The sequence below is a fragment of the Ricinus communis genome, chromosome 1 (assembly GCF_019578655.1).
Source record: "Ricinus communis isolate WT05 ecotype wild-type chromosome 1, ASM1957865v1, whole genome shotgun sequence".
NCBI classification, from domain to species: Eukaryota; Viridiplantae; Streptophyta; class Magnoliopsida; order Malpighiales; family Euphorbiaceae; genus Ricinus; species Ricinus communis.
In genome coordinates, this window is record NC_063256.1 from 10,359,000 (window position 1) to 10,386,511 (window position 27,512).

General features: G+C 37.0%; 2 protein-coding genes, 1 long non-coding RNA gene, 1 other non-coding gene and 1 pseudogene across 5 annotated transcripts; 1 reads left to right on the forward strand and 4 right to left on the reverse strand.

Annotated features, from left to right (window-relative positions):
- Positions 1 to 1,894: 1,894 nt before the first annotated feature.
- LOC8263491 lies at positions 1,895 to 2,575 on the reverse strand. The gene has a single exon (XM_002523269.4). The coding sequence runs from the start codon at positions 2,378 to 2,380 to the stop codon at positions 2,114 to 2,116; it is 267 nt and encodes an 88-aa protein (XP_002523315.1). The 5' UTR covers positions 2,381 to 2,575; the 3' UTR covers positions 1,895 to 2,113.
- A 239-nt stretch (positions 2,576 to 2,814) lies between these two features.
- On the forward strand, positions 2,815 to 2,885 carry TRNAG-CCC. The gene has a single exon. It is a non-coding gene; the product is annotated as a tRNA-Gly (tRNA).
- Positions 2,886 to 3,010: 125 nt separating this feature from the next.
- On the reverse strand, positions 3,011 to 5,043 carry LOC125369435. The gene is made up of 3 exons (XR_007215028.1): positions 4,897 to 5,043; positions 4,109 to 4,820; positions 3,011 to 3,537 (listed from the first exon to the last, which is right to left on the reverse strand). It is a non-coding gene; the product is annotated as an uncharacterized LOC125369435 (long non-coding RNA).
- Positions 5,044 to 5,878: 835 nt separating this feature from the next.
- On the reverse strand, positions 5,879 to 11,319 carry LOC125370985. Of its 2 annotated transcripts, XM_048378533.1 has the most exons (5): positions 11,163 to 11,319; positions 10,591 to 10,691; positions 7,115 to 7,207; positions 6,539 to 6,824; positions 5,879 to 6,241 (listed from the first exon to the last, which is right to left on the reverse strand). In XM_048378533.1, exons 4-5 carry the CDS (start codon positions 6,795 to 6,797, stop codon positions 6,207 to 6,209), a joined length of 294 nt encoding a protein of 97 aa, XP_048234490.1. In that variant the 5' UTR covers positions 6,798 to 6,824; positions 7,115 to 7,207; positions 10,591 to 10,691; positions 11,163 to 11,319; the 3' UTR covers positions 5,879 to 6,206. The 2 variants fall into 2 exon arrangements, with proteins under 2 accessions (XP_048234490.1, XP_048234488.1); XM_048378531.1 differs by lacking the exon at positions 7,115 to 7,207.
- Positions 11,320 to 20,496: 9,177 nt separating this feature from the next.
- On the reverse strand, positions 20,497 to 22,046 carry LOC125370105 (annotated as a pseudogene).
- Positions 22,047 to 27,512: the final 5,466 nt, after the last annotated feature.

Genomic DNA, 27,512 nt, shown 5'->3' on the forward strand with positions numbered 1-27,512 from the left:
ATGGTACTAACAGACAAAGAAACATTAATTAGAACAGGTGTACACAAACACCTGTGTTGTTAGTTGAGGAGACAGATCATTATAATGCCTCCATGGAATAGCAGAAAAGAAATCCAGCTTCAAGGTCCTCTGCGGAGCTTCCGAGGAAGCCACTGGTTTCGAAACTAAGATTAACGTAACCGTGAATTGCAACATGCTTAGCCCCAAGACAAATTTTGCAACAAACTTTAGTAACTTATATGTTTGTCAGAAAGATACCACCGTACCTATGCTATCAATAAATGAAAATGAATAGTTTAATAGCAAGCACAGGCACAGTATCAGCTCCTCTATAAATAAATGCAACTCTAAGAAACCTCAAAAGGTTTAATAATAATAATAACTCATCGTCATGGGATGCCTGATCTTTAGACCCCGAAGACGAGCAAAAGTTCAGGTCCGAAATAGGATTCTGAAGGAGAAGCGAGCAAGGCTTTATATTATCAAACGCTGTGTGCTGATGCTGATTTGCTGGAGAGAGCGCCGTGGAGACGAGTGATTACTGCTCTTTTTAGTTGCTTTTTTGATATGACTTCTCACCTAAAAACAATCTATGCCAAGTAATTCTAACTATGTCCAATCATATTGTTTAAATGAACTTTCCTATCTACCTGTTCTTAATTTATTCTTCGTCTTTCCTTTTTTGGTTGGTTTTCGTGTCTCAACCACATCTAATTGTGGACATGTCTTTCAGAATTTAGAAGATCTGGATATTGCCCAGAGAATGCGATTATGTGTGTTCCTAGCACTCCTTAAACTGGGTGTCTAGAGTTCATTGCGCGTGGAAAATAATTATATGAGACTAGAAGTTCCGGTCCCCTCATAAATGGGTTGGGGCCTGCATTCCGTGCTCTATGGTTATCATGAATACTCGAATAGCATTTATATACAGAAAGAACAAGACTCTGAATCCTAGTCTACCTACCATATTAATCATGTCAAGTCTATGAATCCACAAGCAGAGGCAATTAGTACCAAAAGTCATAGCACAGGACCCTTGAGCTACACAAACAGAAAACGATCTCTTAATGTCAATGTCCCCATTTCCTCTTGTCTGTCCGTACAGATGAGGCAATAAGCTGCAGAACTACATAAAACGACTCAGCTATCAAGTTAGAAAACAGAAGAAAGAATTACTTCAGGATGCAAATAGTTTAACAAACAACATCTTGCAATGACCGAGAAGACAATCTTCCTAATGGCACAAGAAGCCTCTTATTGATAGATACAAGCTCCAGCAAACGCTAATACTTTTCTTATGAAAATTGGAAACAAGGCTAACTTCAGTTTACACTCCATTAAGCTGGAAAGAACGAGGAGTTACTTTCAGATTGGGAAAGGGAAAGGGAACACCAGAAATATAAAGGCACCTTGTTGCTTAGTAACAACTCAGTTAATTATGCAATTGCGGATTCACTTCACCAATATACGATGACAGGGCTAAATGGTGATATGTGGGATTCAGGAAATGAAAATAGTTGCATTAGATGAAATCCACAACTCTTTATCACCATCCAAATGCCACTCAAAGTCAGCTAAAGGCTCTGTCCCAATTTGACAGGAAAATTTCACAATTAAGGGAAAGGATTCTTATACAGTCAACTATCTAATAGCAATCTTACTTCCCTTTCATGATCATTATCACTTGTGACTAAAAATTCAAATATCTTAATCCAGCAGTAGTGTGGATAGAAAAGGAGCAACACAGGTTAGTCTGAAAAATCCAACAATCTGTGGCTAAATCACTCTGATAATAACTAAAGCAAACCAGTCAATTATAGAACCCTGACTCAAAATTCTAAGCAATAGAAAAAAAACTACACAGCCATTAATCAAATAATAACAGAGAAAAATCTAGGAGAAATGTTTACATTAAGAACCCACAAATTTCTGTAAAAGCGTACATGCGTTGTTTGATTGGTTGATTAATTAAAAACAAAAAAATACAACCCATGACACATTCTTTCGATATCACCAAATCTGTGTACAGGAAACGATGTTTTGTTAAAACTAAGCACAAAAGGAACGAACCCTAATATGACGATAATCATAATTATCATTATTATACGGCGAACTAGTGGGCAGCGGTGACGGCCGCGGTGGCAGTGGTGGCGTGATAGGAGTCGGAGTTGTCGCGGACGGTGGGCTTGGAGAGCATGAGAGGTCGGTCCTTAGCCTCTTCGTCGTCATCTTCAGGGTCGGCAGTGTTGAGGTTGATGCAGGAGCAGCGTTCCAACGAAGCGAAAAAAGCGGAGGCTACGTTGCTCCCCACCCAGCTGGCTACCCGATCCAGCTTATCGCATGAAATCAAGCTGCAGTTATTATTGTTCTTGTTTTCCATTTCTCTCTGGTTTCCTTTAGGTTTTGGTTTGATTAGAATCTGTTGGTGATGGGGTTCCAGAGATCATGAAACGGAAAGGAAAAGAAAGGGATCGTGTAAACCAATAGCTAAAGGAAAAGGGGAAAAGGAACAGATAGAAGACCCATTCAACGGAATATTTCACGCGTTTTGAGTTTGGGTTTTGTTTCTTTACGTAACAGACCGTTGTTATTTGTCCGTTAATGTGGATTGACGGTGTGTTATGCGGTAATGAAATTTGACCTATCTATTTATCCATTACGTAGTGACCAGAACTTTACCTCTGAACTGTATTGCCTACAGTCTTGCTAGTGTACAATTCATTCCTTCCATCTCTTAACAGACGAGAGACTTCTTTGTCATTACACAGCCTAATTAGAATTAATTTTTTTTCCTTGTTGACCTGTTACCATCTAGCGCATCTGGTGTAGTGGTATCATAGTACCCTCCCACGGTACTGACCGGGGTTCGATTCCCCGGATGCGCAATTTTATCCTAATATATATTTTTAACTGTATAACAGTCAGTTCTTTCTTTACTTTTTACCAGCAACAAGCATATTAGAAAACAATATTACGAGTTTGAGATCATACCTCAAGGACTGTACCAATGAATCACCAAAAGAAAGTGAATTTTCACCCTCAGTTTATAAAATGCAGGGTATAGCCACTGCTAGAATGGGTAAGATACTAATTACCGTCTATGTATCAGCAATATTTTCTTGCTATTGCAATTGTATTAACATTCCTTTCTCCATAAAATTTCCTGAGGTACTTCTTAGAATGAGGCTGAGCGGGTAAGTGTTGGCTTGGCTATCTTCTTATCTTCTACAAGAGAGATGCTCAGAAGATTGGAAGGATTCTCTATCATCGTTTTAGCAACCAAATAGCCAGCAATGTTCCAGGTCTGATAGTTTCTTGCTTGCTTCTCGACATATCTGCTGGTCTTACCATCAGATGTGTAATACAGAACCTTATAACTTGCAGGCATTGACACCTTCTTCAAGAGTGAAGTTGTCAATCCTCTTTTCTCGACCTTGGAGATGGAGAGTCTTTAGGAGAAATTTCTTCACAATCTCAGGTTCAGAAGGATTTTTCATTAGGTATGCTAAGCCGCTAGGAACAAAGTCTCACAAAAACCTGCAGATCAGTAAATCGGAGAACAATGAAAGTCATGAAAACAAAGGAAGAAGGAACTTGGACAAGATAGAATGATAACTTGTTTAAAGTGCAAATAAGGTTTTATTTAGTTCCTAACAAACAAGAAAATAACCCAAAGTATAAAGCAACCGCATTAGACTTGGCATGGTATCAGCAATTCCAAGCACCTGATTTGAATACAACTTTGCTGCGGCTATGAATGAAGAGTGTCCAAATATGCAAATATTCACAACTGGAATTCTGTTTCATTGAATTATATTCCATCCAACTAGGTATATAGAACTCAAGACGGACAAAATCAAATTGATTCAGTAGCACAAGAATGACGCGAACAGAACATAAATCTAGTAATTTGCAAATTTCCTCCATATTATTTGACCAAATACAAGTCAATATTGTCTATATTTATTGTACTGATTCTATAATGTATCAAGCTCTAATCTTATTAAATAACAAAAATACGTACAGTTGTTTAGAGATATGAAAAATTTGAACAAATTAAGCATTTAATATCTCTGACGCCGTCCAAATGTAAAGAAAAAAAAATCACCTGATTATAGTTCAAAGCCTCAGCGCCAGGATCCATAGCGGCGAGAGTCCCAACAGGCTTGCCCTTGAATAACACGTAAGACTTGTTGAGCCTCTCCCAGGCTTCCTCCACAACCGCTCCACTCTCAGAGATCGATTTGACGCCAGGTGATACGTTATCTAGAGAGTCCCGATTCACGCTGACGCTTGGAATAGCCTTTATGGCTTGCACTTAATCAGACGCGATATTAATCTCGTCACTGCTCTGCTGCAGCTGCTGCACTTTTAGCGCCTGCCGACCTCCTCCATTCGCCTCAGGAGAGGACTCCTTCATAGATTGTGATGAAGATTCTGGGCTATTCTCCACAGAGGACTCCACAGTTACTTTTTTTGACGATCCTTTATCAGCAGAAGATAGCGTTTCTCAACGATCCTAGTACCTTCAAGCACTATATATACCTGACGTCATCTCATTCGATTTCGCATCTTGGAACTTCTCAAAATGCTTCTCCGGAACTTGGAGGTCTACTTGAGAAGTCGAAATGTCTAAAACATCTGCTGCGACAGTATCTTCACTTGCGGGAACCTCCTTAGAGTCTTCTTTCTGGACGATTTTGGACGGCGAGAGTTGCGTCTTCTTCTTCAAAGGTAGTTCGACGGTAAGATTCTCGGCGGAAGACTCTAGCTTGTTCGTATCGTCTTGCGCGAAGGGATCTTTCAGCTTCGGCGACATGCTAGAGAAAGCAAATATGAAGAGCACTAATTAGAGAGAGGAATGCGTTTATAAACATGCAATTTAGAGAAGAATACCTTCACGGTGTTTTTGGTGCTCGCTGCGGAGAGAGAAAGTAAAACGGTTTTTCAGTGAGAGAGCGTATGGTACATATAGGCGTGCAATAGAGGTCTTTCAGGTGAACGGTAAGCCTGCTATTGTGTGTTCTTGTTTTGGCGGTTAGAGAGAGAATTTAAACAGTTAGCAGGAAAATTACTTTATAATAAATAAGCTATCATCCTATATTTATTAATTTTAAATAATAAAATATATAAAAATTATATAATATTAAAATATAAAATATTTATACATGTATCTTATTTTTTATTAGTTAATTAATTTTTTTTATTAATTATTATTTTTTATATCATTTTAAAAAATATCGCTGGAATAAAAATAAAATATTTATACTAAACTGACAAGAGGACTATTAAAATATTGAGCTTTTCCTCTGGAGCTATGTTTGGGGACAGAAATGTTTAGTTATCGAGACGGGAACGATGAATTCATGCAGGTTTTTAGCACAATGGCGAATTTGTTAAGCAAAACGAACTCAGCTTTGAATTTTCTACGGTTTTACTGAATGAAATGGACCGGAAAAACACTCTCAGCTGAGAAGGATTCTTTAAGCCACCAATTGCAAGTCCAGTGATTGTAGATCTCGATTTCGAACTCTACTCTCTCTAAATACGCGACTTGACTTTTACCAAATACGGGACTCTTATAAAAGCGAGCTACCATAGATGTAGGCTTCCGCACCAACTGTCTATAAAAAGGTTACTCATTTTGCTGAAATCTACAGATTATGCTATTAAACTTCTTTGATCTACCAATGCAAACTTTGTATCAATGGCTTAGAGCAACCAAAAGAAATATACTTATAGAAACAAAGCTCTGATACAACCCTGTATTTTCTTTTTGGAAGAGTATTTATAGCCAAACTCCATAATTAGTCCACATATAAGGAAACACACAGTAAGCCAATTTTTAAGGCTAGTCAGAACTTTGAAGTTTCAGGTTAAAAGGATTGCTTATATGTGCATAAAGAATAAGAAATTGTACATGACTTCCTGAGTTCCTCAGTATGAAGTACAATGAGACTAATTCATCTCCAATGTTAACCAACAAATTAATTACTCGAGTAAATCAATTGCTTGATAATGCTAAAATCAAAACAGAAGGATGAGCTTGGTAAAACTGAACCAGATGATACAATCAAACCCATGGCATTCATATATGATAAGTTTCTCAGAAGACTTGGTTCCATCAATTAGCTTGCAAAGCGAACAAACACCAGCAAAGGAAGAAGGACGGCTCAGAATGGAACTCTTATAATGCCAACCAGGCTCTACTTGTCAAACTCCCATATGACGCCTCCATCCTCTGAAATACCAGAAAATACACATCGGTAACATGGCACAAGCTGTATTGACATTGCAAACAAATATCTCTGACAATACTTGCTCAAAGTTGCCAATTTCTTTCAGGTGTTCAAGATGTCATAGCTAAGTTAACATGCCAAGAACCATAAATAACAACTCATAATCAATTTTAATATAGTCATTTGTGTCTCATCCATTCAAATAGTTACATTACACTTAGGGATGACTATTACCATCTTTTCCTTGCCTACTTCCTTCTTCTCTTTGTTTTGCAGGCAAGAAGAATAAGTTACTATACCTTTAACTTTCTTGTTTATCCAGATCTCAAGCAGCATACCAGCACCGATTCCACCAGCAATACATGCCCCATAGAATGCAATTGCGGAGGGCAGAGACCTACGGGGAAGGAAATAGTAGTCTGGAATTTGCCTAATCTTTTTAGGAAGCCGTTTCCTTATAACCGATTTAGCACCAGCACTAGGGTCCTTCTGCAATTCACCGCCTATAGCTTTCCAATCAACCCCCTTGAATGGATCTTTTGGCTCTTCAGTCCCCATCCCCAAACACCACGACACAGCTCAAATCTGTGAATTCAGAACGGAAAAATGAATGCAGCATGAATTATGATCCATGAAACTAATGTCCAACTAACGGGTAGGGTACCCACCCATTTCAGGATATCCAAACACGAACTCAATTAAACTACACATACCCAAACTCGTCCCAAATCCCTTTAAAAGACTACTTATATTGTCCGAACCCGTCCCAAATCCAAATAGAAATACTTGCATACTAACCGAACCCACCCAAACTCGTTTAATATATAAATCTTAAATAAATTTTATGAATACTTAACGTATAGCAGGTACCTTACCATCTAAATACCCGTTTATATGAACATTTGAGCAATTGAACGATATAATCAGTTTTCATTGAACAAGATGATCGACATTGATAGTGCTAGAGCCTAAAGAGCACAAAAAATAGCATAAGCAACACGAGTAATAAATCAACCAGCTCAAACAATGAGGAAATGTCAGTGCCTTCCAATTAGAAATGGGTTAAGGTCAAAATGAATCAGAAAGTAAAAGATATGAAAGATGACTTCTTATTTACAAGAAACTAAAAAATACCAAAAAGGAAAGCTGGTAGAAAAACAAAAAAAAAAAAATTCAAAGAACAGGTATATATAATACTATAGAAAAACAAAGAACCATAAAGAATAACAAAACATGTACAGAACGAGAATTACTTGAACCTAACCTTAAACGCACTACCAATGAATTCTAACCTTTGTGAACAAATATGAAGATGAAGACCGCTAATGATCTTTCAGTTTTATGTTTCGGATCAAGGAAGAAGAGATGAAGAACAATGTCTGAATTTAGTCAGTAACAGAAATTTCAAATCAATCCGTGTTTATGATTTTAGGGATTCTGGTTTTGTAGTTTAGAATTTAGACTAACGATTTTGAAACACTTTTGATGGGCCAAGTTCCGTGGGGTGAGTTGGCAGTTGCTCACTCCATTTTAAGTATCGCCGGAAAATGTGACCTAATTGAGTTCTGTGTGAAAACTCACTGGAATAATAAAATTGAAATTTATCTCTTGATCTGTGATTAAATTAGATAAACTTAATAATACAGACTATAAGCAATAAAAGATTTATAAATTTAAAATTATTTAAACAATTAAGCCAACAAAAAATCCTAACCCTTTCTTCTTAAAAATCCAAATGTTAAAAACTCTCAGAGTGTTTCGCCCTAGCTAGCTCACCACACAAAAATATATTATCAATCTCACTGTAGCAATTTAAGTGGCATCATAGTCAAGTTTCTTCTCAAGACTTCGCAACTTTTTAACTTAAATTACCAAAAATTACATGAGGAACAAAAGATTACCTCTGGAATCACCGGACCCGAAGTCTCTAGAGCAGCAACAAGTCAGGAAAAAAGGCAGGGGAGAGAGAAAGGAGCAGCCTAACGTTTGTATTGTAGAACAATATGCTGTAGCGCACCGTTTCATTCCAATTCGTTCAGTTAAGGGGTCATAAACGCGGCCGTTTCATGATGGGATGGCAAAATGGTAATTTCGAAGTAAATAATGGGTCATCTCATTCTCATCTAACGTGGCTACACTGAACGCAGCGACTGGACTGAAATCGGTGTTGCTGAAGGACGAAGCAAAGGGAGCGTGTTTTTGACAAAGAAGAAGGGAAAAACACTTAAAAAGAGTGCAAAGGAAGAGAGCTCATAAAAATATAGGAGAGGTCGTGAATTATTGACTGTTGTTAGTTTGGATTAATGGATTTTGTATCTCTGTTTCTTCCATTTTTCGTTCTGAAATTCGTGATTAAATTAAAGTACCCCAACTCCATGATCATTAGAAGTCTCTTCCACGAAACCATCATTCGCCACTACCACCATAATCATCATCAACATTGATCAGTTCCCTCTCCGTAACCTCTTTTCTTCCTCTATAGACTACTAGTTTCTGCAATTTTATCTCCACGCTTCCATTTTTATTTCTTGTGTATACTTCACGAAACCAACAACCCCATTTGATTTTGTGTTGTCTTTTTCTTTATATTTCAATTATAGTTGGTCCCTTCTTCACTGTCAAGCGTCGGAGAAACCCATCTAATTAATCTACTGCATTTATTCAGTATTGACAGCCCACCTCTTCGCTAATTGTCCAGTGGAGCCGGACGTGGTATTTAAATGAGCCTTTTGAAACTGAATTGAGTTGTGGTGTCTCATACTATTATTCAGTTTGCAAAATGCCAGCTCTAGTCTCAGTTAAAACCCCATCCAAGACAACGCCATTGCACAGTTCCCTTCCTCAAAACGACGATCAAATCTATAAAAACGACATCAAAACACCATCTCCGCTTCTAAAGCGAACCCCATCGCCCTCCTCCTCCAAAAAGACCCCAAATAAGCTCCCCGTCGACGAAAAACCGGATCTGGTTTCCCTTTTTGTTAAAGCTCGCCCGAGATACCATTGCTTCCGGTGATAACCCGAATAAAGCCTTGGATTATGCGTCGCGTGCGTCAGTATCGTTTGAAAGGTGTTCGGGTTCAGGTCTGGAACCTAAACCCTAAACCCTAAACCAATAAATCCTCTCAGCACATTGGATTTTGGAAGGCCCTTAGCTTATAGGAGTGATCTTCTTGTTTAAGATAGGGTTCAAAAACATACCATACCACCGGGAAATTGTATTTCAAAGTAATAAATGTGAATGCTCCCTCTGAACTTCATAATACAAACAGAAATCACATACCATACTAGAACAAAAACCACTGGTGAATAACATAACCATGACAAGTATTCAATTATATCAAGCATAAATCAACATTACAAATAGCAGGTGGGTTCATTTATTTAAGAAAAGATAAAATGTGAAAAGAACTCCGCAGAAAATCCGCTGGAGTAGAACTAGTTGATATATGACTCAAAAACTACCAACAAGGCCACTGTACGTAAGTCATAAGCAAGACTTCCCATATGTCAATATGATAACCAAAACCAAAGATAATAAGGACTTTTTGTGCAAATAATCAATCAATCATATAACAGAGGACCATTTAATCTAAATCTTCTTGAAAATATTGAGATATGCACAATCATGAATGTTAACCTGAAAATTGTTTTATAAATACAAAACTTATTTACAGGACGAAGAAAAGAGGACAAAAATATTTTTTTTTAATTTTTTTAAATATCACAATTTTACTCAGCAAAAACAACAGTACACGAAAATCCATGAGCAAATGCCTAAGCGTTGAAAAATAGAGGCATATTTTGTTTACTCTTAAATATTCTTCTTGCATAAACTCAAAAGAAAAAAAAATTCTGGTAGAAAACATGCTAGTTAATTTATGACCAAAGCATCACTCCAAGTTGCAGAGGATAACAAAAGAGTACCTTCATCACAAAATTACACATCTAAAAGTAAAATGACTATTTAAGTTCATGTACAAACTGAGAAAGAAAAAAAATTATCACCAACTAAAATCAAAACAAACATACGAGATCAAGCACAAGCAAAAATATACTAATACCAAAGAAGAACAGATATTGTAAATCAGACCATAAATTTGTAATTACTTAAGAATCCATAAAGAATATAATAATCCTTATGTGGAGAGAAAAGCACACCCTAATTGATGAGAACATAAGGAAAGCCCTCTAACAACCAACACGATAAGCTAAAGTAATTAAAGCGTATAATTTAGAAACTGCACCCAATTTCCGAGCAAACAGATTGAATATTTATGTGAGATTAAAAAAAATTAGGCAGAAAATTAAAGATAGAAAGGTAAAGAGAGTAAAAGAGAAGAGTACAAACCAAAATATGGATTGAATCCGTGCAAAACTGGACGTAAATGAGCAACTAGTTATTTTGTATTGTATTATTGGGTACATCTGGTTGAATTCATTGAAGAAAAGCTGTAAAATTAAAAATAAATAAGATCATAATGACAGCATGAATCAGACTCCCCATAAAATAAATTACGGCTAAGATTCAAAATCATATACATAAACAGATGGATTCACATGGCTTTGTTATAAATAAGAACCTAATCTGTTTGGAACATCAAAATAGAACTCGAATCCATTAACTGGTAGATCAAGCATCAAATCAAACATATACCACCTACAGATCTCGAAATCTGATATATACGATCAAAATAATTTTAAATCAGGCAAGCAAAGGACACAGATTCAAACGGTAATAGATCAAAACCTTAAATGAACTTCAAGATCTTAAGATCAACAAACAAAAGAATTAACAACTGAATTAAGCAATCTCTATATCACCTATCGAGAAAGAGAACAGATCGAAACAGTAATCGAATTTGAAATGAAACAAAAAAAAGAAAGAAGTTAGGGATTGAAGAAGAGGATAAGTGAGTTTACCTGAGAGAACAGCCAGAGAGAGCAAATGAAGGGATCCACGCACCTTCCTCCCCACAGAGATGAGGAAATTTTGAAAATGTGAGAGAGATTGTATATTTACTCGTTTTAAGAGATTGTATATTTATAGGACCTTTTTTTTTCTCCCTCAGATCGCCTTCTTTTTTAGTTTATTTTTCCGGTTAAGCGTATTTTTTAAGCTTCTTTTTCTTTCCTTTTTTCTTTTTTCTAAATAAACTCGCTTATTCTAACTGACGCCGTTATGACGGCACAAAGGGTAATTTGCTCCCTATATTTAGACTGAATGACCAATTTATTTATTTTAAATTTTATGACCAATTAGTCACGTACTTAACAATTATAGTCAAACTATCTATTTTTTCTCGACCACCATGTACGAGTAAACTTAATTGCATTTTTAATTATAATAAATAATAAAAAATTAAATTTAAAGAGAAACAATCAAAATAAACTAAAACAAGCTAGGATTAAAAGAAAGCAAGAAGCATTTTTATAAATTTGTTTTATAACAGCAACCATTAGATCAAGAACTAAGATCTCATTTAAATTTAGTTGGAGACTGAAATGTGTTTAGAAAGGAGAAATCTATTTCTAATTCATAGATAGGGATCCTTGATCTCGAGACGTGGTTAATATTTTGTGAAGAAATCACTAATCAAGATTTAAAATTCACCTACTCATTTCAAAGTTTGTGATCACCCACCCTGCTACTCAGATTCTTTGATATTTAAATTTATTACTAAATAAATATTTTAATATAAATAAAATTTCAAACTAAATCTCCTTAATTTATATAAAAATATGAGCAACTGAAATCTGATAAACTAAAAAGTTAACATTGAAAATTTCTTTATTTACACAAGTTTAACATTCAAAAAAAATATATACTGGTGACTCTTTCTAGTGTTTAGTTTTTCTAATCCTTCTTTTACATATGATTTATTATTATTATTATTTTATAGGAAAAATATATTAAAAAAAGTAAACTCTAAAAGTAATATCTCGAGTTCAAGACAACTCTCTTCCGGCATTATATGAGTTCTTATTTTTATAGTGATTATATGAAAGTAAGTATCATGTTGGATAGTCGATAACTCGTTGACCCTCCAATCAACCCGATTATGAAACAAAAAAACAAGGGCCGAAACACAAATGAAATTGGGGTGGACAATAACATCCGAAAATGGAAGTCGACAAAATTCAGTTCTACAAAGAAAGTGGGAGGATTTATGAATTTAGAAGGCGACAACAACGATAATAACACATATCGCCCCACCGTAGTGGTCCCCGAGGAATGCTACTTTGAAAAACACCGGTAAGACTCGTGATCCGTTGACACCAAAAGGACCATCGATGCCTAGTGTCACCGTATATTTCCCCTTCTCGAGAAGGTTCAGTGGCTCAAGAAGCCTCCAGGAGTTTGCTACAAAGCAAGGGAGGATTCTAGAACATTCTAGAATCATCCTGGAAGGATCCGGAAGCATCTAGAATAATCTAGAAGCTTGTAGAATGTGTAGATAAGTATGAAAATATATAGAACATTCTAGATACTTAATCTTAGCATTAGATTGAATGTATCCTCACCGTCCATTGAGGAGGTGGAGGCCTATATATAGCTTAGAGAATTCATTTGTAAGCATGAAGCAAATCAAGTTGCAATTAAGTTGTAATTAAGCAATTCAAGCTTAATAGAAGAGCAAGTAGTTTCTCTCTCTAAAAGCTCTCTCTCTCTAAGCTTTCTTAAGCTCTCTTTTGTTCTTTTTGCCATCCTAGCTAGCATTTTGCCTAGCATTTGAAGGTGACTAGCTTACTTGTTTCCGCGAGAAAGTAGCTAGTGTCGCACGGTTCGTTGGTAGAAAACACCAAGCCCGTGACAGTTGGTATCAGAGCAAGGTTAAACTATCGTTGAAATGGCAAAGACATCAGGAGCAAGTGAGGCTACTAGAGTTCCGGAGGAGGTAAGGCAACTCCAGAGTGAGGTTGTGAAGGACCAGCCGGAAGCGTCCAAGCCACCAAGGAATGAGAGAGGAAGGTTGAGGGATGTTGTGTCTGACATGGATGCCAGGCTAGCCAAGGTAGAGCTAACTGTGGTCGAGGGACAAGATACGTTCTGGGATTTAGAGCAACGCATCGGGGAGCTCGAGAATGGAAGAGAAGAGCTTCAAGAGGGGATGCAAGCCGCCTTGAACGAGGGATGTCCAAGTGTCAAGATCAAGCCAAGACCGTGGAGAAAACTCTCCTTGCCGAGGTTATGACATTGAGGGAGATGCTTGATGGAATGGTTGCTAGGTTGGTGGCAACAGAGGAAGAGCTTATCCTATGTAAGAAGGCAGCTATCCAGGGAAGTGGAAGCGTGCCAATGATAGTCTCTACTCCATCGAAGTTAGATGTTCCGAAGCCTAAAGCTTATAAAGGCTCGAGGAACGCGAAGGAAATTGATAACTTCCTATGGAGCTTGGAGCAATACTTCAAGGCACTTGGCTTAGTAGAAGAAGCCAAGAAAGTTGACGTTGCCGCACTCTTCCTAGAAGATACCGCAATGTTATGGTGGAGAAGGAAGAGTGGCGACATGGAAAAAGGGACATGCACCATTAGCTCGTGGGGAGAATTCAAGGAAGATTTGAAGAAGCAGTTCTACCCCGAGAATGCTATTCGCGATGCAAGGGCCAAGTTGCGGCGACTCTCACATACAGGAAGTATTAAGGAGTATGTTAAAGAATTCACCGACACACTCCTTGAGATTCCCAGCTATACCGATGAAGAAGCCTTGTTTGCATTTAAGGATGGGTTGCGGATTTGGGCAAGGTTGGAGTTGGAGGCCGTGGTGTCCAAGATCTCAACACCGCCATTGCCATGGCCGAATCCTTGATAGAGATCGGGAGGCAAGACAAGCACAAGCCCCGACCAAGAAAGGAACGACGAACGGAAAGAATGGGGAGATCGCCACCACAAAAGGGAAGGCTCCTGCAGTTTGACAAACCCGGAGAGGGAGGCAACCATGGCAACAAGGATGACAAAGGTGGAGAAAAGCCCTCGTATCAAGTGTTTCTTCCATGATGGACCACATAAGGCGAGAGAGTGCCCTACGAAGAACAAGCTCTGCGTTGGTCAAGAAAGGGAAGAACACCAGTGCAAGAGGAGTCCAAGATGGGGTCCCTGCTACTTCTCGGTGCCATCAAACCAAATTTGAGATGCCCAAGTCCGAAAAGAAGGGCCGGTTATTCGTGGAAGCAAAGGTTGGAAGCCGTACGGTAGAAGCATTGATGAATCGGGGCTAACAACAACTTCCCTCGAGGTAAAAGAGGCGGAAAGACTTGGCATCAAGTATGCAAAGGAGCAAGGGTGGCTCAAGGTTGTGAACTCGGCGCAACATGTGGGTTTCGCGAGACGTCAAAGTAAGCCCTCGGTGAGTGGTTTGGCCTCTTGGATTTTTCCATTATAACGATGGATGATTATGAGATGGTGCTTGGCATAGAGTTTCTGGATAAAGTGAATGCATTCCCACTTCCTTTTGCCAACACCATGTGTATCTTGGAGCAAGGGAATACTTGCATGGTACTGTTGAAACGAGAAGCCAAGGTAAAAGCCATGAAGATCTCGGCCATGCATTCTCGGCGGGTAGAGAAGGCTCAACCGTCATTCCTTGCGGCACTAAAGGAAGAAGTGGCAATCTCGCCACATACAGGGGTCCTAGATGAGTTTGGGAACGTAATGCCTGCTGAATTACCGAAGAAGCTCCCACCGAAGAGAGAGGTGGATCAGAAAATGGAGCTGGTAGAAGGTACGAGGCCTCTTACAGCAGTCCCTTATAGCATGGAACCCCTTGAGTTCGAAGAGTTACGGAGGCAACCAAAAGAGTTGTTGCATGTTAGCCACACTAATCCATCCAAGGCTCCGTGTGAACCACCGGTACTCAAGCAAAAGAAGCCAACTCCGAAGCAAGTAAGATGGCAAGCATCCCTTGCGGAGTCCGATTCTGTGAAGGAGTACAAGCCGAGAAAGGCAAACTTAGTGGCCGATGCGCTAAGTAGCAAGGCAAAGTTAGCTTCCACCACTAATGCTAACTTTCCTTCGTTGGATCAAGGCAAGGTGGAACCAAACAAGCCCGCCGAATTGTTAAAGCCATTACCGAAGTACAAGGGATGGCATGAGAAAGCCGACAAGGCATGTGCTCCTCTAACCAAGGCCGCCAAGAGAATGAAGAAGTGGGCGGATGGAAAGAAGAGTCACTCAGAGTTTGAGGAGGAGGCTTAGTGATGGTAAAGTTCCTTCCCATCAAGGCCAAAGATTTGCCAAGGAACTTCAAGGGCATAATCAAGGCATCTGACGGAGGCAGCCGTCGCCAGAATGAGTGGGGAGAATGTCACAGCCCGCATATTTCCCCTTCTCGCACAAAGGTTCAGTGGCCCAAGAAGCCTCCAGAGTTCGCTACAAAGCAAGGGAAGATTCTAGAACATTCTAGAATCATCTAGAAGGATCTGGAAGCATCTGAAACAGTCTAGAATAATATAGAAGCTTGTAGAATGTGTAGATAAGTATGGAAATGTATAGAACATTCTAGATACTTAATCTTAGCCATTAGATTGAATGTATCCTCACCGTCCATTGAGGAGGTGGAGGCCTATATATAGCTTAGAGAATTCATTTGTAAGCATGAAGCAAATCAAGTTGCAATCAAGTTGTAATTAAGCAATTCAAGCTTAATAGAAGAGCAAGTAGTTTCTCTCTCTAGAAGTTCTCTCTCTCTAAGCTCTCTTTTGTTCTTTTTGCCATCCTAGCTAGCATTTTGCCTAGCATTTGAAGAGTAAGGCTGACTAGCTTACTTGTTTCCACGAGAAAGTAGCTAGTGTCGCACGGTTCGTTGGTAGAAAACACCAAGCCCGTGACACAGGGTTTGAGATGATGTTGTGTTGGTATACTTTCGGACTACACATCACAACATGTAAGCCAAATCAAATGTAATCCTTAACAAACATTCTGCCAGATTTAATTCATTTAACCAAATAGACCGCTGATTCATTGAATAGCTATAATAAGGGAGCAACGTAATTGTTAACATTACTCCTCTTCTTGTTATTTATCTTGCAAGCACTTGAACAAATCCAGCGATCCTTCCGTTTTGAATTATCATCAACAGGGATAATGAAAAGTTCTTTGTTTCTTTAGTTAAGAAAACAAAAATCAAATTATCAAGCTATCTTGGATAATGGCCGATAAGGGCGGGCTTTTTCTCGAAAGGATGATTAGTCTTGAATGCTATATTCTTTGGTCAAAGCGGTCAAGTACTCATGTCAGATCGCCCTCCTGTCATCCTCTCGTACCTTATCGCCCGCCTCACCGAAAATTGCATGAAAGATTTGCTTAGATCGGGATGCCTTCGAATTCCGGTATGTAATAAAAAACCAAATTTGGTTGATAAAAAGCAAATGTATTTACCGGTCACGGACTCTAATTACATGCAGAAACTAATAAAACGCCATTGGAAGCTTGATGATATACCTTACACTTTCTAATAACTCAAACCACCAAGCTGTTTACACTTGGTAGATTGATATGCACACACCGCCGCATCGCATAATGTATCATGATCATTTAGCTTTTTTTCTCTTGATTGATGGTATACAATATATATCTTCACTCGCATTTCTAACTTAGTGTCTCGGACTTTATGAGATAATTATACAATTCATGGTGATTGTGTAACAGCCCAAGTCCATATAATATAAAGCCCGACAGGCTTATAAGATTGATACTACATGTTTTGACAAGAGGGTATAGTAAAATTGACCTATGGCTCAAATGAGTAACTAGGTAATTAATTATTATATTGCCCGCCACAACAGGGTATGAGAGAAGAGACTATGTATAAGAGTGCAAGAAACACGCAATGGCTTTCCCATCTACCTATCAACAATAAATAACACATTGAAACACGGACAATATTCCTCACAAGCTATCGAGGTTAGTGCACCATTCTTATCATAATTATTGATGACATCAAGATCTCTCGCTAGTGAGCATGTGCAACTGCAAGCACATTCAATCATAATGGAAGAGAGGCCTAAGAGGAAACCCAAGCAAAAAAAAAGTTTTGTTCTTATGTAAAAGTTATAATTCAAATAAACTATCCCGTCGCAAGCCTCCAAAGCACTAAAGTAAATCACTAAACCCGACCCCGTAAAATAGCAAAAACTGCCGCTACTAAATCCCAAAACAAAAGGCACTATTAAATAGTTAAAGTGAAAGTCTCCGAAAAATGTTTATGTAATCCACTACTAAAACTAATGAAAGAAAGAAAAAGTTTAATCTTACGGAAAATATTGCCATCTCCAATCTCTCCAGTCCTTGCCTCCTCAATGATTTTTTCTATAACATCCTCAACCTAAGATAATGTAAAGCATTTAATAAGTAAGAATTTGGCAACGGAAATGTTGCATCTTTAAAAAATAATAAACATATATTTTACATGCGTCGGTATGATAATCAATTTCTTCATAATAAAAAACATTATTTCAAATGTTAGTACTTGTGTTACCACAGGGTTACCACTTAGACAAATCACCATGCATACCTTGTCTTTGCTAACCACGATCTCCATCTTAACTTTAGCAACAAACTTGTCTTCGGAAAATTCGAGCTGCGGCATCATAAGCAATAATAACCAAGGAATCATGCTAAGGTTAATCAATTTAATCCGATTTCTTTTAAAGAAAAGAGAATGCGAAACAAATGGTTAAACAAAAAAATGCAATTCCTGATACAGATTGTAAATTTAGTTATCATAATTTCGCATATTATAATCAAGTCATCGAATTCCCAAGAGTTTGATGGTTATCCAAGTGAAGAGCTTACCACCCTGCCTCTCAGTTGAACCACCTTGAGCACCAAAACCTCGAACATCAGAAACAGTAACACCTCGAATACCAATTTTTAGCAAAGCCTTCATTTATAATAATAGAAATAAAAATTAGTACTTGCGCCATGCAACTTTAGAAAATATGATGGCCTTCAGAAATTCAACAATTAGCAAGTAAGTGTGCATATATATAGAAGTCAAAGGACGATTAAATGAAACAAACCACTGATAGAACAGAAAAGAAAATGGAGGTTGGACCTTGACCAGGAAAAAGAATGCATAGCCATCCTTGTATTTTAGGGGTGTCAAAAGAGCTGAAGTATTGACTAAAGTCAATTTCAAGCAGTGGAAAGTCACTGTCCATATACACATATACACATTCAAATATGCATGAATATGAAATATGAAGGCGCTTGATTAACCACCTAATAAGTATTATCAATCAAAAATGGTTCGCGAATGCATTAACAATCTCAATCCGTCTAAATCGGGGAAAATTAAGAAGCATAATTAGATAAGACGAGCTGATTATTTGATATTTATTGACACCTAAACTATCACACAGTTTAGGCATTTCCCCGTGGAATGATGGCTCTCATAATGACCAAAGACGCATTGATGAAGAAATGACACACATCACACCTCCGAGTTACCTAAACAAGCCACAATTTCCCTAATCCCCTCTTGGAAACATAAAAGGAGATAAAGCTAGTATTAAAACCAATCCAAACCATTTCCACCAATTCACGAAATGAGGAGACAAAACTAGTAGTCTTCTTTGTAAAATTTAGAAACTATTTTTGCGATCGGAAACACTTATCAAGAAACTTGCGAGACTCGCTGAGGCCTATTACGTGCGAATCCAACAACACAATGCACGGATAAAAGGAAAAGAAAAAGATAGAATTAATAAGTCGTGTGTACACAATGGGGGAAAAGAATAAATTCAAAAATAACAATTGGCGTGGCACACGAGAATTGCTTCCACTTTCTAGAATTTAGCATCGGAATGTAGTCTACGAACAATTAAGTAGAGAAAGGAATAAAGATTCGGAAGCTAATAAATCACTAGATTTGCATGAGATTAAAAGACCCGGACCCATGAATTAAATGCCAAGAAAGAAAGAAATGAAAATGAAACGTCATATATACCTGACGTCATCTCATTCGATTGCATCTTGGAACTTCTCAAAATGCTTCTCCGGAACTTGGAGGTCTACTTGAGAAGTCGAAATGTCTAAAACATCTCGCGACAAGTATCTTCACTTGCCGGGAACCTCCTTAGAGTCTTCTTTCCGGACGATTTTGGACGGCGAGAGTTGCGTCTTCTTCTTCAAAGGTAGTTCGACGGTAAGATTCTCGGCCAAGACTCTAGCTTGTTCGTATCGTCTTGCCAAGGGATCTTTCACCGACATGCTAGAGAAAGCAAATATGAAGAGCACTAATTAGAGAGAGGAATGCGTTTATAAACATGCAATTTAGAGAAGAATACCTTCACGGTGTTTTTGGTGCTCACGCGGAGAGAGAAAGTAAAACGGTTTTTCGGTGAGAGAGCGTATGGTACATATAGGCGTGCAATAGAGGTCTTTCAGTGAGCGGTAAGCCCGCTATTGTGTGTTCTTGTTTTGGCGGTTAGAGAGAATTTAAACAGTTAGCGGAAAATTACTTTATAATAAATAAGCTATCATCCTATATTTATTAATTTTAAATAATAAAATATATAAAAATTATATAATATTAAAATATAAAATATTTATACATGTATCTTATTTTTTATTAGTTAATTAATTTTTTTTATTAATTATTATTTTTTATATCATTTTAAAAAATGTCGCTGGAATAAAAATAAAATATTTATACTAAACTGACAAGAGGACTATTAAAATATTGAGCTTTTCCTCTGGAGCTATGTTTGGGGACAGAAATGTTTAGTTATCGAGACGGGAACGATGAATTCATGCAGGTTTTTAGCACAATGGCGAATTTGTTAAGCAAAACGAACTCAGCTTTGAATTTTCTACGGTTTTACTGAATGAAATGGACCGGAAAAACACTCTCAGCTGAGAAGGATTCTTTAAGCCACCAATTGCAAGTCCAGTGATTGTAGATCTCGATTTCGAACTCTACTCTCTCTAAATACGCGACTTGACTTTTACCAAATACGGGACTCTTATAAAAGCGAGCTACCATAGATGTAGGCTTCCGCACCAACTGTCTATAAAAAGGTTACTCATTTTGCTGAAATCTACAGATTATGCTATTAAACTTCTTTGATCTACCAATGCAAACTTTGTATCAATGGCTTAGAGCAACCAAAAGAAATATACTTATAGAAACAAAGCTCTGATACAACCCTGTATTTTCTTTTTGGAAGAGTATTTATAGCCAAACTCCATAATTAGTCTACATATAAGGAAACACACAGTAAGCCAATTTTTAAGGCTAGTCAGAACTTTGAAGTTTCAGGTTAAAAAGGATTGCTTATATGTGCATAAAGAATAAGAAATTGTACATGACTTCCTGAGTTCCTCAGTATGAAGTACAATGAGACTAATTCATCTCCAATGTTAACCAACAAATTAATTACTCGAGTAAATCAATTGCTTGATAATGCTAAAATCAAAACAGAAGGATGAGCTTGGTAAAACTGAACCAGATGATACAATCAAACCCATGGCATTCATATATGATAAGTTTCTCAGAAGACTTGGTTCCATCAATTAGCTTGCAAAGCGAACAAACACCAGCAAAGGAAGAAGGACGGCTCAGAATGGAACTCTTATAATGCCAACCAGGCTCTACTTGTCAAACTCCCATATGACGCCTCCATCCTCTGAAATACCAGAAAATACACATCGGTAACATGGCACAAGCTGTATTGACATTGCAAACAAATATCTCTGACAATACTTGCTCAAAGTTGCCAATTTCTTTCAGGTGTTCAAGATGTCATAGCTAAGTTAACATGCCAAGAACCATAAATAACAACTCATAATCAATTTTAATATAGTCATTTGTGTCTCATCCATTCAAATAGTTACATTACACTTAGGGATGACTATTACCATCTTTTCCTTGCCTACTTCCTTCTTCTCTTTGTTTTGCAGGCAAGAAGAATAAGTTACTATACCTTTAACTTTCTTGTTTATCCAGATCTCAAGCAGCATACCAGCACCGATTCCACCAGCAATACATGCCCCATAGAATGCAATTCGCGGAGGGCAGAGACCTACGGGAAGGAAATAGTAGTCTGGAATTTGCCTAATCTTTTAGGAAGCCGTTTCCTTATAACCGATTTAGCACCAGCACTAGGGTCCTTCTGCAATTCACCGCCTATAGCTTTCCAATCAACCCCCTTGAATGGATCTTTTGGCTCTTCAGTCCCCATCCCCAAACACCACGACACAGCTCAAATCTGTGAATTCAGAACGGAAAATGAATGCAGCATGAATTATGATCCATGAAACTAATGTCCAACTAACGGGTAGGGTACCCACCCATTTCAGGATATCCAAACACGAACTCAATTAAACTACACATACCCAAACTCGTCCCAAATCCCTTTAAAAGACTACTTATATTGTCCGAACCCGTCCCAAATCCAAATAGAAATACTTGCATACTAACCGAACCCACCCAAACTCGTTTAATATATAAATCTTAAATAAATTTTATGAATACTTAACGTATAGCAGGTACCTTACCATCTAAATACCCGTTTATATGAACATTTGAGCAATTGAACGATATAATCAGTTTTCATTGAACAAGATGATCGACATTGATAGTGCTAGAGCCTAAAGAGCACAAAAAATAGCATAAGCAACACGAGTAATAAATCAACCAGCTCAAACAATGAGGAAATGTCAGTGCCTTCCAATTAGAAATGGGTTAAGGTCAAAATGAATCAGAAAGTAAAAGATATGAAAGATGACTTCTTATTTACAAGAAACTAAAAAATACCAAAAAGGAAAGCTGGTAGAAAAACAAAAAAAAAAAATTCAAAGAACAGGTATATATAATACTATAGAAAACAAAGAACCATAAAGAATAACAAAACATGTACAGAACGAGAATTACTTGAACCTAACCTTAAACGCACTACCAATGAATTCTAACCTTTGTGAACAAATATGAAGATGAAGACCGCTAATGATCTTTCAGTTTTATGTTTCGGATCAAGGAAGAAGAGATGAAGAACAATGTCTGAATTTAGTCAGTAACAGAAATTTCAAATCAATCCGTGTTTATGATTTTAGGGATTCTGGTTTTGTAGTTTAGAATTTAGACTAACGATTTTGAAACACTTTTGATGGGCCAAGTTCCGTGGGGTGAGTTGGCAGTTGCTCACTCCATTTTAAGTATCGCCGGAAAATGTGACCTAATTGAGTTCTGTGTGAAAACTCACTGGAATAATAAAATTGAAATTTATCTCTTGATCTGTGATTAAATTAGATAAACTTAATAATACAGACTATAAGCAATAAAAGATTTATAAATTTAAAATTATTTAAACAATTAAGCCAACAAAAATCCTAACCCTTTCTTCTTAAAAATCCAAATGTTAAAAACTCTCAGAGTGTTTCGCCCCTAGCTAGCTCACCACACAAAAATATATTATCAATCTCACTGTAGCAATTTGCGTGGCATCATAGTCAAGTTTCTTCTCAAGACTTCGCAACTTTTTAACTTAAATTACCAAAAATTACATGAGGAACAAAAGATTACCTCTGGAATCACCGGACCCGAAGTCTCTAGAGCAGCAACAAGTCAGGAAAAAGGCAGGGGAGAGAGAAAGGAGCAGCCTAACGTTTGTATTGTAGAACAATATGCTGTAGCGCACCGTTTCATTCCAATTCCGTTCAGTTAAGGGGTCATAAACGCGGCCGTTTCATGATGGGATGGCAAAATGGTAATTTCGAAGTAAATAATGGGTCATCTCATTCTCATCTAACGTGGCTACACTGAACGCAGCGACTGGACTGAAATCGGTGTTGCTGAAGGACGAAGCAAAGGGAGCGTGTTTTGACAAAGAAGAAGGGAAAAACACTTAAAAAGAGTGCAAAGGAAGAGAGCTCATAAAAATATAGGAGAGGTCGTGAATTATTGACTGTTGTTAGTTTGGATTAATGGATTTTGTATCTCTGTTTCTTCCATTTTCGTTCTGAAATTCGTGATTAAATTAAAGTACCCCAACTCCATGATCATTAGAAGTCTCTTCCACGAAACCATCATTCGCCACTACCACCATAATCATCATCAACATTGATCAGTTCCCTCTCCGTAACCTCTTTTCTTCCTCTATAGACTACTAGTTTCTGCAATTTTATCTCCACGCTTCCATTTTTATTTCTTGTGTATACTTCACGAAACCAACAACCCCATTTGATTTTGTGTTGTCTTTTCTTTATATTTCAATTATAGTTGGTCCCTTCTTCACTGTCAAGCCGTCGGAGAAACCCATCTAATTAATCTACTGCATTTATTCAGTATTGACAGCCCACCTCTTCGCTAATTGTCCAGTGGAGCCGGACGTGGTATTTAAATGAGCCTTTTGAAACTGAATTGAGTTGTGGTGTCTCATACTATTATTCAGTTTGCAAAATGCCAGCTCTAGTCTCAGTTAAAACCCCATCCAAGACAACGCCATTGCACAGTTCCCTTCCTCAAAACGACGATCAAATCTATAAAAACGACATCAAAACACCATCTCCGGCTTCTAAAGCGAACCCCATCGCCCTCCTCCTCCAAAAAGACCCCAAATAAGCTCCCCGTCGACGAAAAACCGGATCTGGTTTCCCTTTTGTTAAAGCTCGCCCGAGATACCATTGCTTCCGGTGATAACCCGAATAAAGCCTTGGATTATGCGTCGCGCGTCAGTATCGTTTGAAAGGTGTTCGGGTTCAGGTCTGGAACCTAAACCCTAAACCCTAAACCAATAAATCCTCTCAGCACATTGGATTTTGGAAGGCCCTTAGCTTATAGGAGTGATCTTCTTGTTTAAGATAGGGTTCAAAAACATACCATACCACCGGAAATTGTATTTCAAAGTAATAAATGTGAATGCTCCTCTGAACTTCATAATACAAACAGAAATCACATACCATACTAGAACAAAAACCACTGGTGAATAACATAACCATGACAAGTATTCAATTATATCAAGCATAAATCAACATTACAAATAGCAGGTGGGTTCATTTATTTAAGAAAAGATAAAATGTGAAAAGAACTCCATGAAAATCCGCTGGAGTAGAACTAGTTGATATATGACTCAAAAACTACCAACAAGGCCACTGTCGTAAGTCATAAGCAAGACTTCCCATATGTCAATATGATAACCAAAACCAAAGATAATAAGGACTTTTGTGCAAATAATCAATCAATCATATAACAGAGGACCATTTAATCTAAATCTTCTTGAAAATATTGAGATATGCACAATCATGAATGTTAACCTGAAAATTGTTTTATAAATACAAAACTTATTTACAGGACGAAGAAAAGAGGACAAAAATATTTTTTTTTAATTTTTTTAAATATCACAATTTTACTCAGCAAAAACAACAGTACACGAAAATCCATGAGCAAATGCCTAAGCGTTGAAAAATAGAGGCATATTTTGTTTACTCTTAAATATTCTTCTTGCATAAACTCAAAAGAAAAAAAATTCTGGTAGAAAACATGCTAGTTAATTTATGACCAAAGCATCACTCCAAGTTGCAGAGGATAACAAAAGAGTACCTTCATCACAAAATTACACATCTAAAAGTAAAATGACTATTTAAGTTCATGTACAAACTGAGAAAGAAAAAAAATTATCACCAACTAAAATCAAAACAAACATACGAGATCAAGCACAAGCAAAAATATACTAATACCAAAGAAGAACAGATATTGTAAATCAGACCATAAATTTGTAATTACTTAAGAATCCATAAAGAATATAATAATCCTTATGTGGAGAGAAAAGCACACCCTAATTGATGAGAACATAAGGAAAGCCCTCTAACAACCAACACGATAAGCTAAAGTAATTAAAGCGTATAATTTAGAAACTGCACCCAATTTCCGAGCAAACAGATTGAATATTTATGTGAGATTAAAAAAATTAGGCAGAAAATTAAAGATAGAAAGGTAAAGAGAGTAAAAGAGAAGAGTACAAACCAAAATATGGATTGAATCCGTGCAAAACTGGACGTAAATGAGCAACTAGTTATTTTGTATTGTATTATTGGGTACATCTGGTTGAATTCATTGAAGAAAAGCTGTAAAATTAAAAATAAATAAGATCATAATGACAGCATGAATCAGACTCCCCATAAAATAAATTACGGCTAAGATTCAAAATCATATACATAAACAGATGGATTCACATGGCTTTGTTATAAATAAGAACCTAATCTGTTTGGAACATCAAAATAGAACTCGAATCCATTAACTGGTAGATCAAGCATCAAATCAAACATATACCACCTACAGATCTCGAAATCTGATATATACGATCAAAATAATTTTAAATCAGGCAAGCAAAGGACACAGATTCAAACGGTAATAGATCAAAACCTTAAATGAACTTCAAGATCTTAAGATCAACAAACAAAAGAATTAACAACTGAATTAAGCAATCTCTATATCACCTATCGAGAAAGAGAACAGATCGAAACAGTAATCGAATTTGAAATGAAACAAAAAAAGAAAGAAGTTAGGGATTGAAGAAGAGGATAAGTGAGTTTACCTGAGAGAACAGCCAGAGAGAGCAAATGAAGGGATCCACGCACCTTCCTCCCCACAGAGATGAGGAAATTTTGAAAATGTGAGAGAGATTGTATATTTACTCGTTTTAAGAGATTGTATATTTATAGGACCTTTTTTTTTCTCCCTCAGATCGCCTTCTTTTTAGTTTATTTTTCCGGTTAAGCGTATTTTTAAGCTTCTTTTCTTTCCTTTTTCTTTTTCTAAATAAACTCGCTTATTCTAACTGACGCCGTTATGACGGCACAAAGGGTAATTTGCTCCCTATATTTAGACTGAATGACCAATTTATTTATTTTAAATTTTATGACCAATTAGTCACGTACTTAACAATTATAGTCAAACTATCTATTTTTTCTCGACCACCATGTACGAGTAAACTTAATTGCATTTTTAATTATAATAAATAATAAAAAATTAAATTTAAAGAGAAACAATCAAAATAAACTAAAACAAGCTAGGATTAAAAGAAAGCAAGAAGCATTTTTATAAATTTGTTTTATAGCAACCATTAGATCAAGAACTAAGATCTCATTTAAATTTAGTTGGAGACCGAAATGTGTTTAGAAAGGAGAAATCTATTTCTAATTCATAGATAGGGATCCTTGATCTCGAGACGTGGTTAATATTTTGTGAAGAAATCACTAATCAAGATTTAAAATTCACCTACTCATTTCAAAGTTTGTGATCACCCACCCTGCTACTCAGATTCTTTGATATTTAAATTTATTACTAAATAAATATTTTAATATAAATAAAATTTCAAACTAAATCTCCTTAATTTATATAAAAATATGAGCAATCGAAATCCGATAAACTAAAAAGTTAACATTGAAAATTTCTTTATTTACACAAGTTTAACATTCAAAAAAATATATACCGGTGACTCTTTCTAGTGTTTAGTTTTTCTAATCCTTCTTTTACATATGATTTATTATTATTATTATTTTATAGGAAAAATATATTAAAAAAGTAAACTCTAAAAGTAATATCTCGAGTTCAAGACAACTCTCTTCCCGGCATTATATGAGTTCTTATTTTTATAGTGATTATATGAAAGTAAGTATCATGTTGGATAGTCGATAACTCGTTGACCCTCCAATCAACTGATTATGAAACAAAAAACAAGGGCCAAAACACAAATGAAATTGGGGTGGACAATAACATCTGAAATGGAAGTCGACAAAATTCAGTTCTACAGCAAAGGGCGGGAGGATTTATGAATTTAGAAGGCGACAACAACAGTAATAACACATATCGCCCCACCGTAGTGGTCCCCGAGGAATGCTACTTTGAAAAACACCGCAGACTCGTGATCCGTTGACACCAAAAGGACCATCGATGCCTAGTGTCACAGCCCGCATATTTCCCCTTCTCGCACGAAGGTTCAGTGGCTCAAGAAGCCTCCAGAGTTTGCTACAAAGCAAGGGAGGATTCTAGAACATTCTAGAATCATCTGGAAGGATCTGGAAGCATCCGGAGCGATCTAGAATAATCTAGAAGCTTGTAGAATGTGTAGATAAGTATGAAAATATATAGAACATTCTAGATACTTAATCTTAGCATTAGATTGAATGTATCCTCACCGTCCATTGAGGAGGTGGAGGCCTATATATAGCTTAGAGAATTCATTTGTAAGCATGAAGCAAATCAAGTTGCAATTAAGTTGTAATTAAGCAATTCAAGCTTAATAGAAGAGCAAGTAGTTTCTCTCTCTAAAA

Excerpts from the sequence above, each read along its gene's own strand:
- LOC8263491 (XM_002523269.4), bottom strand. The coding sequence starts at position 2,380 with ATGGAAAACAAGAACAATAATAACTGCAGCTTGATTTCATGCGATAAG.
- LOC125370985 (XM_048378531.1), bottom strand. The coding sequence starts at position 6,797 with ATGGGGACTGAAGAGCCAAAAGATCCATTCAAGGGGGTTGATTGGAAA. Across the intron at positions 6,242-6,538 it reads GATAAACAAGAAAGTTAAAG|AGGATGGAGGCGTCATATGG; the intron begins GTATAGTAACTT and ends CTGGTATTTCAG.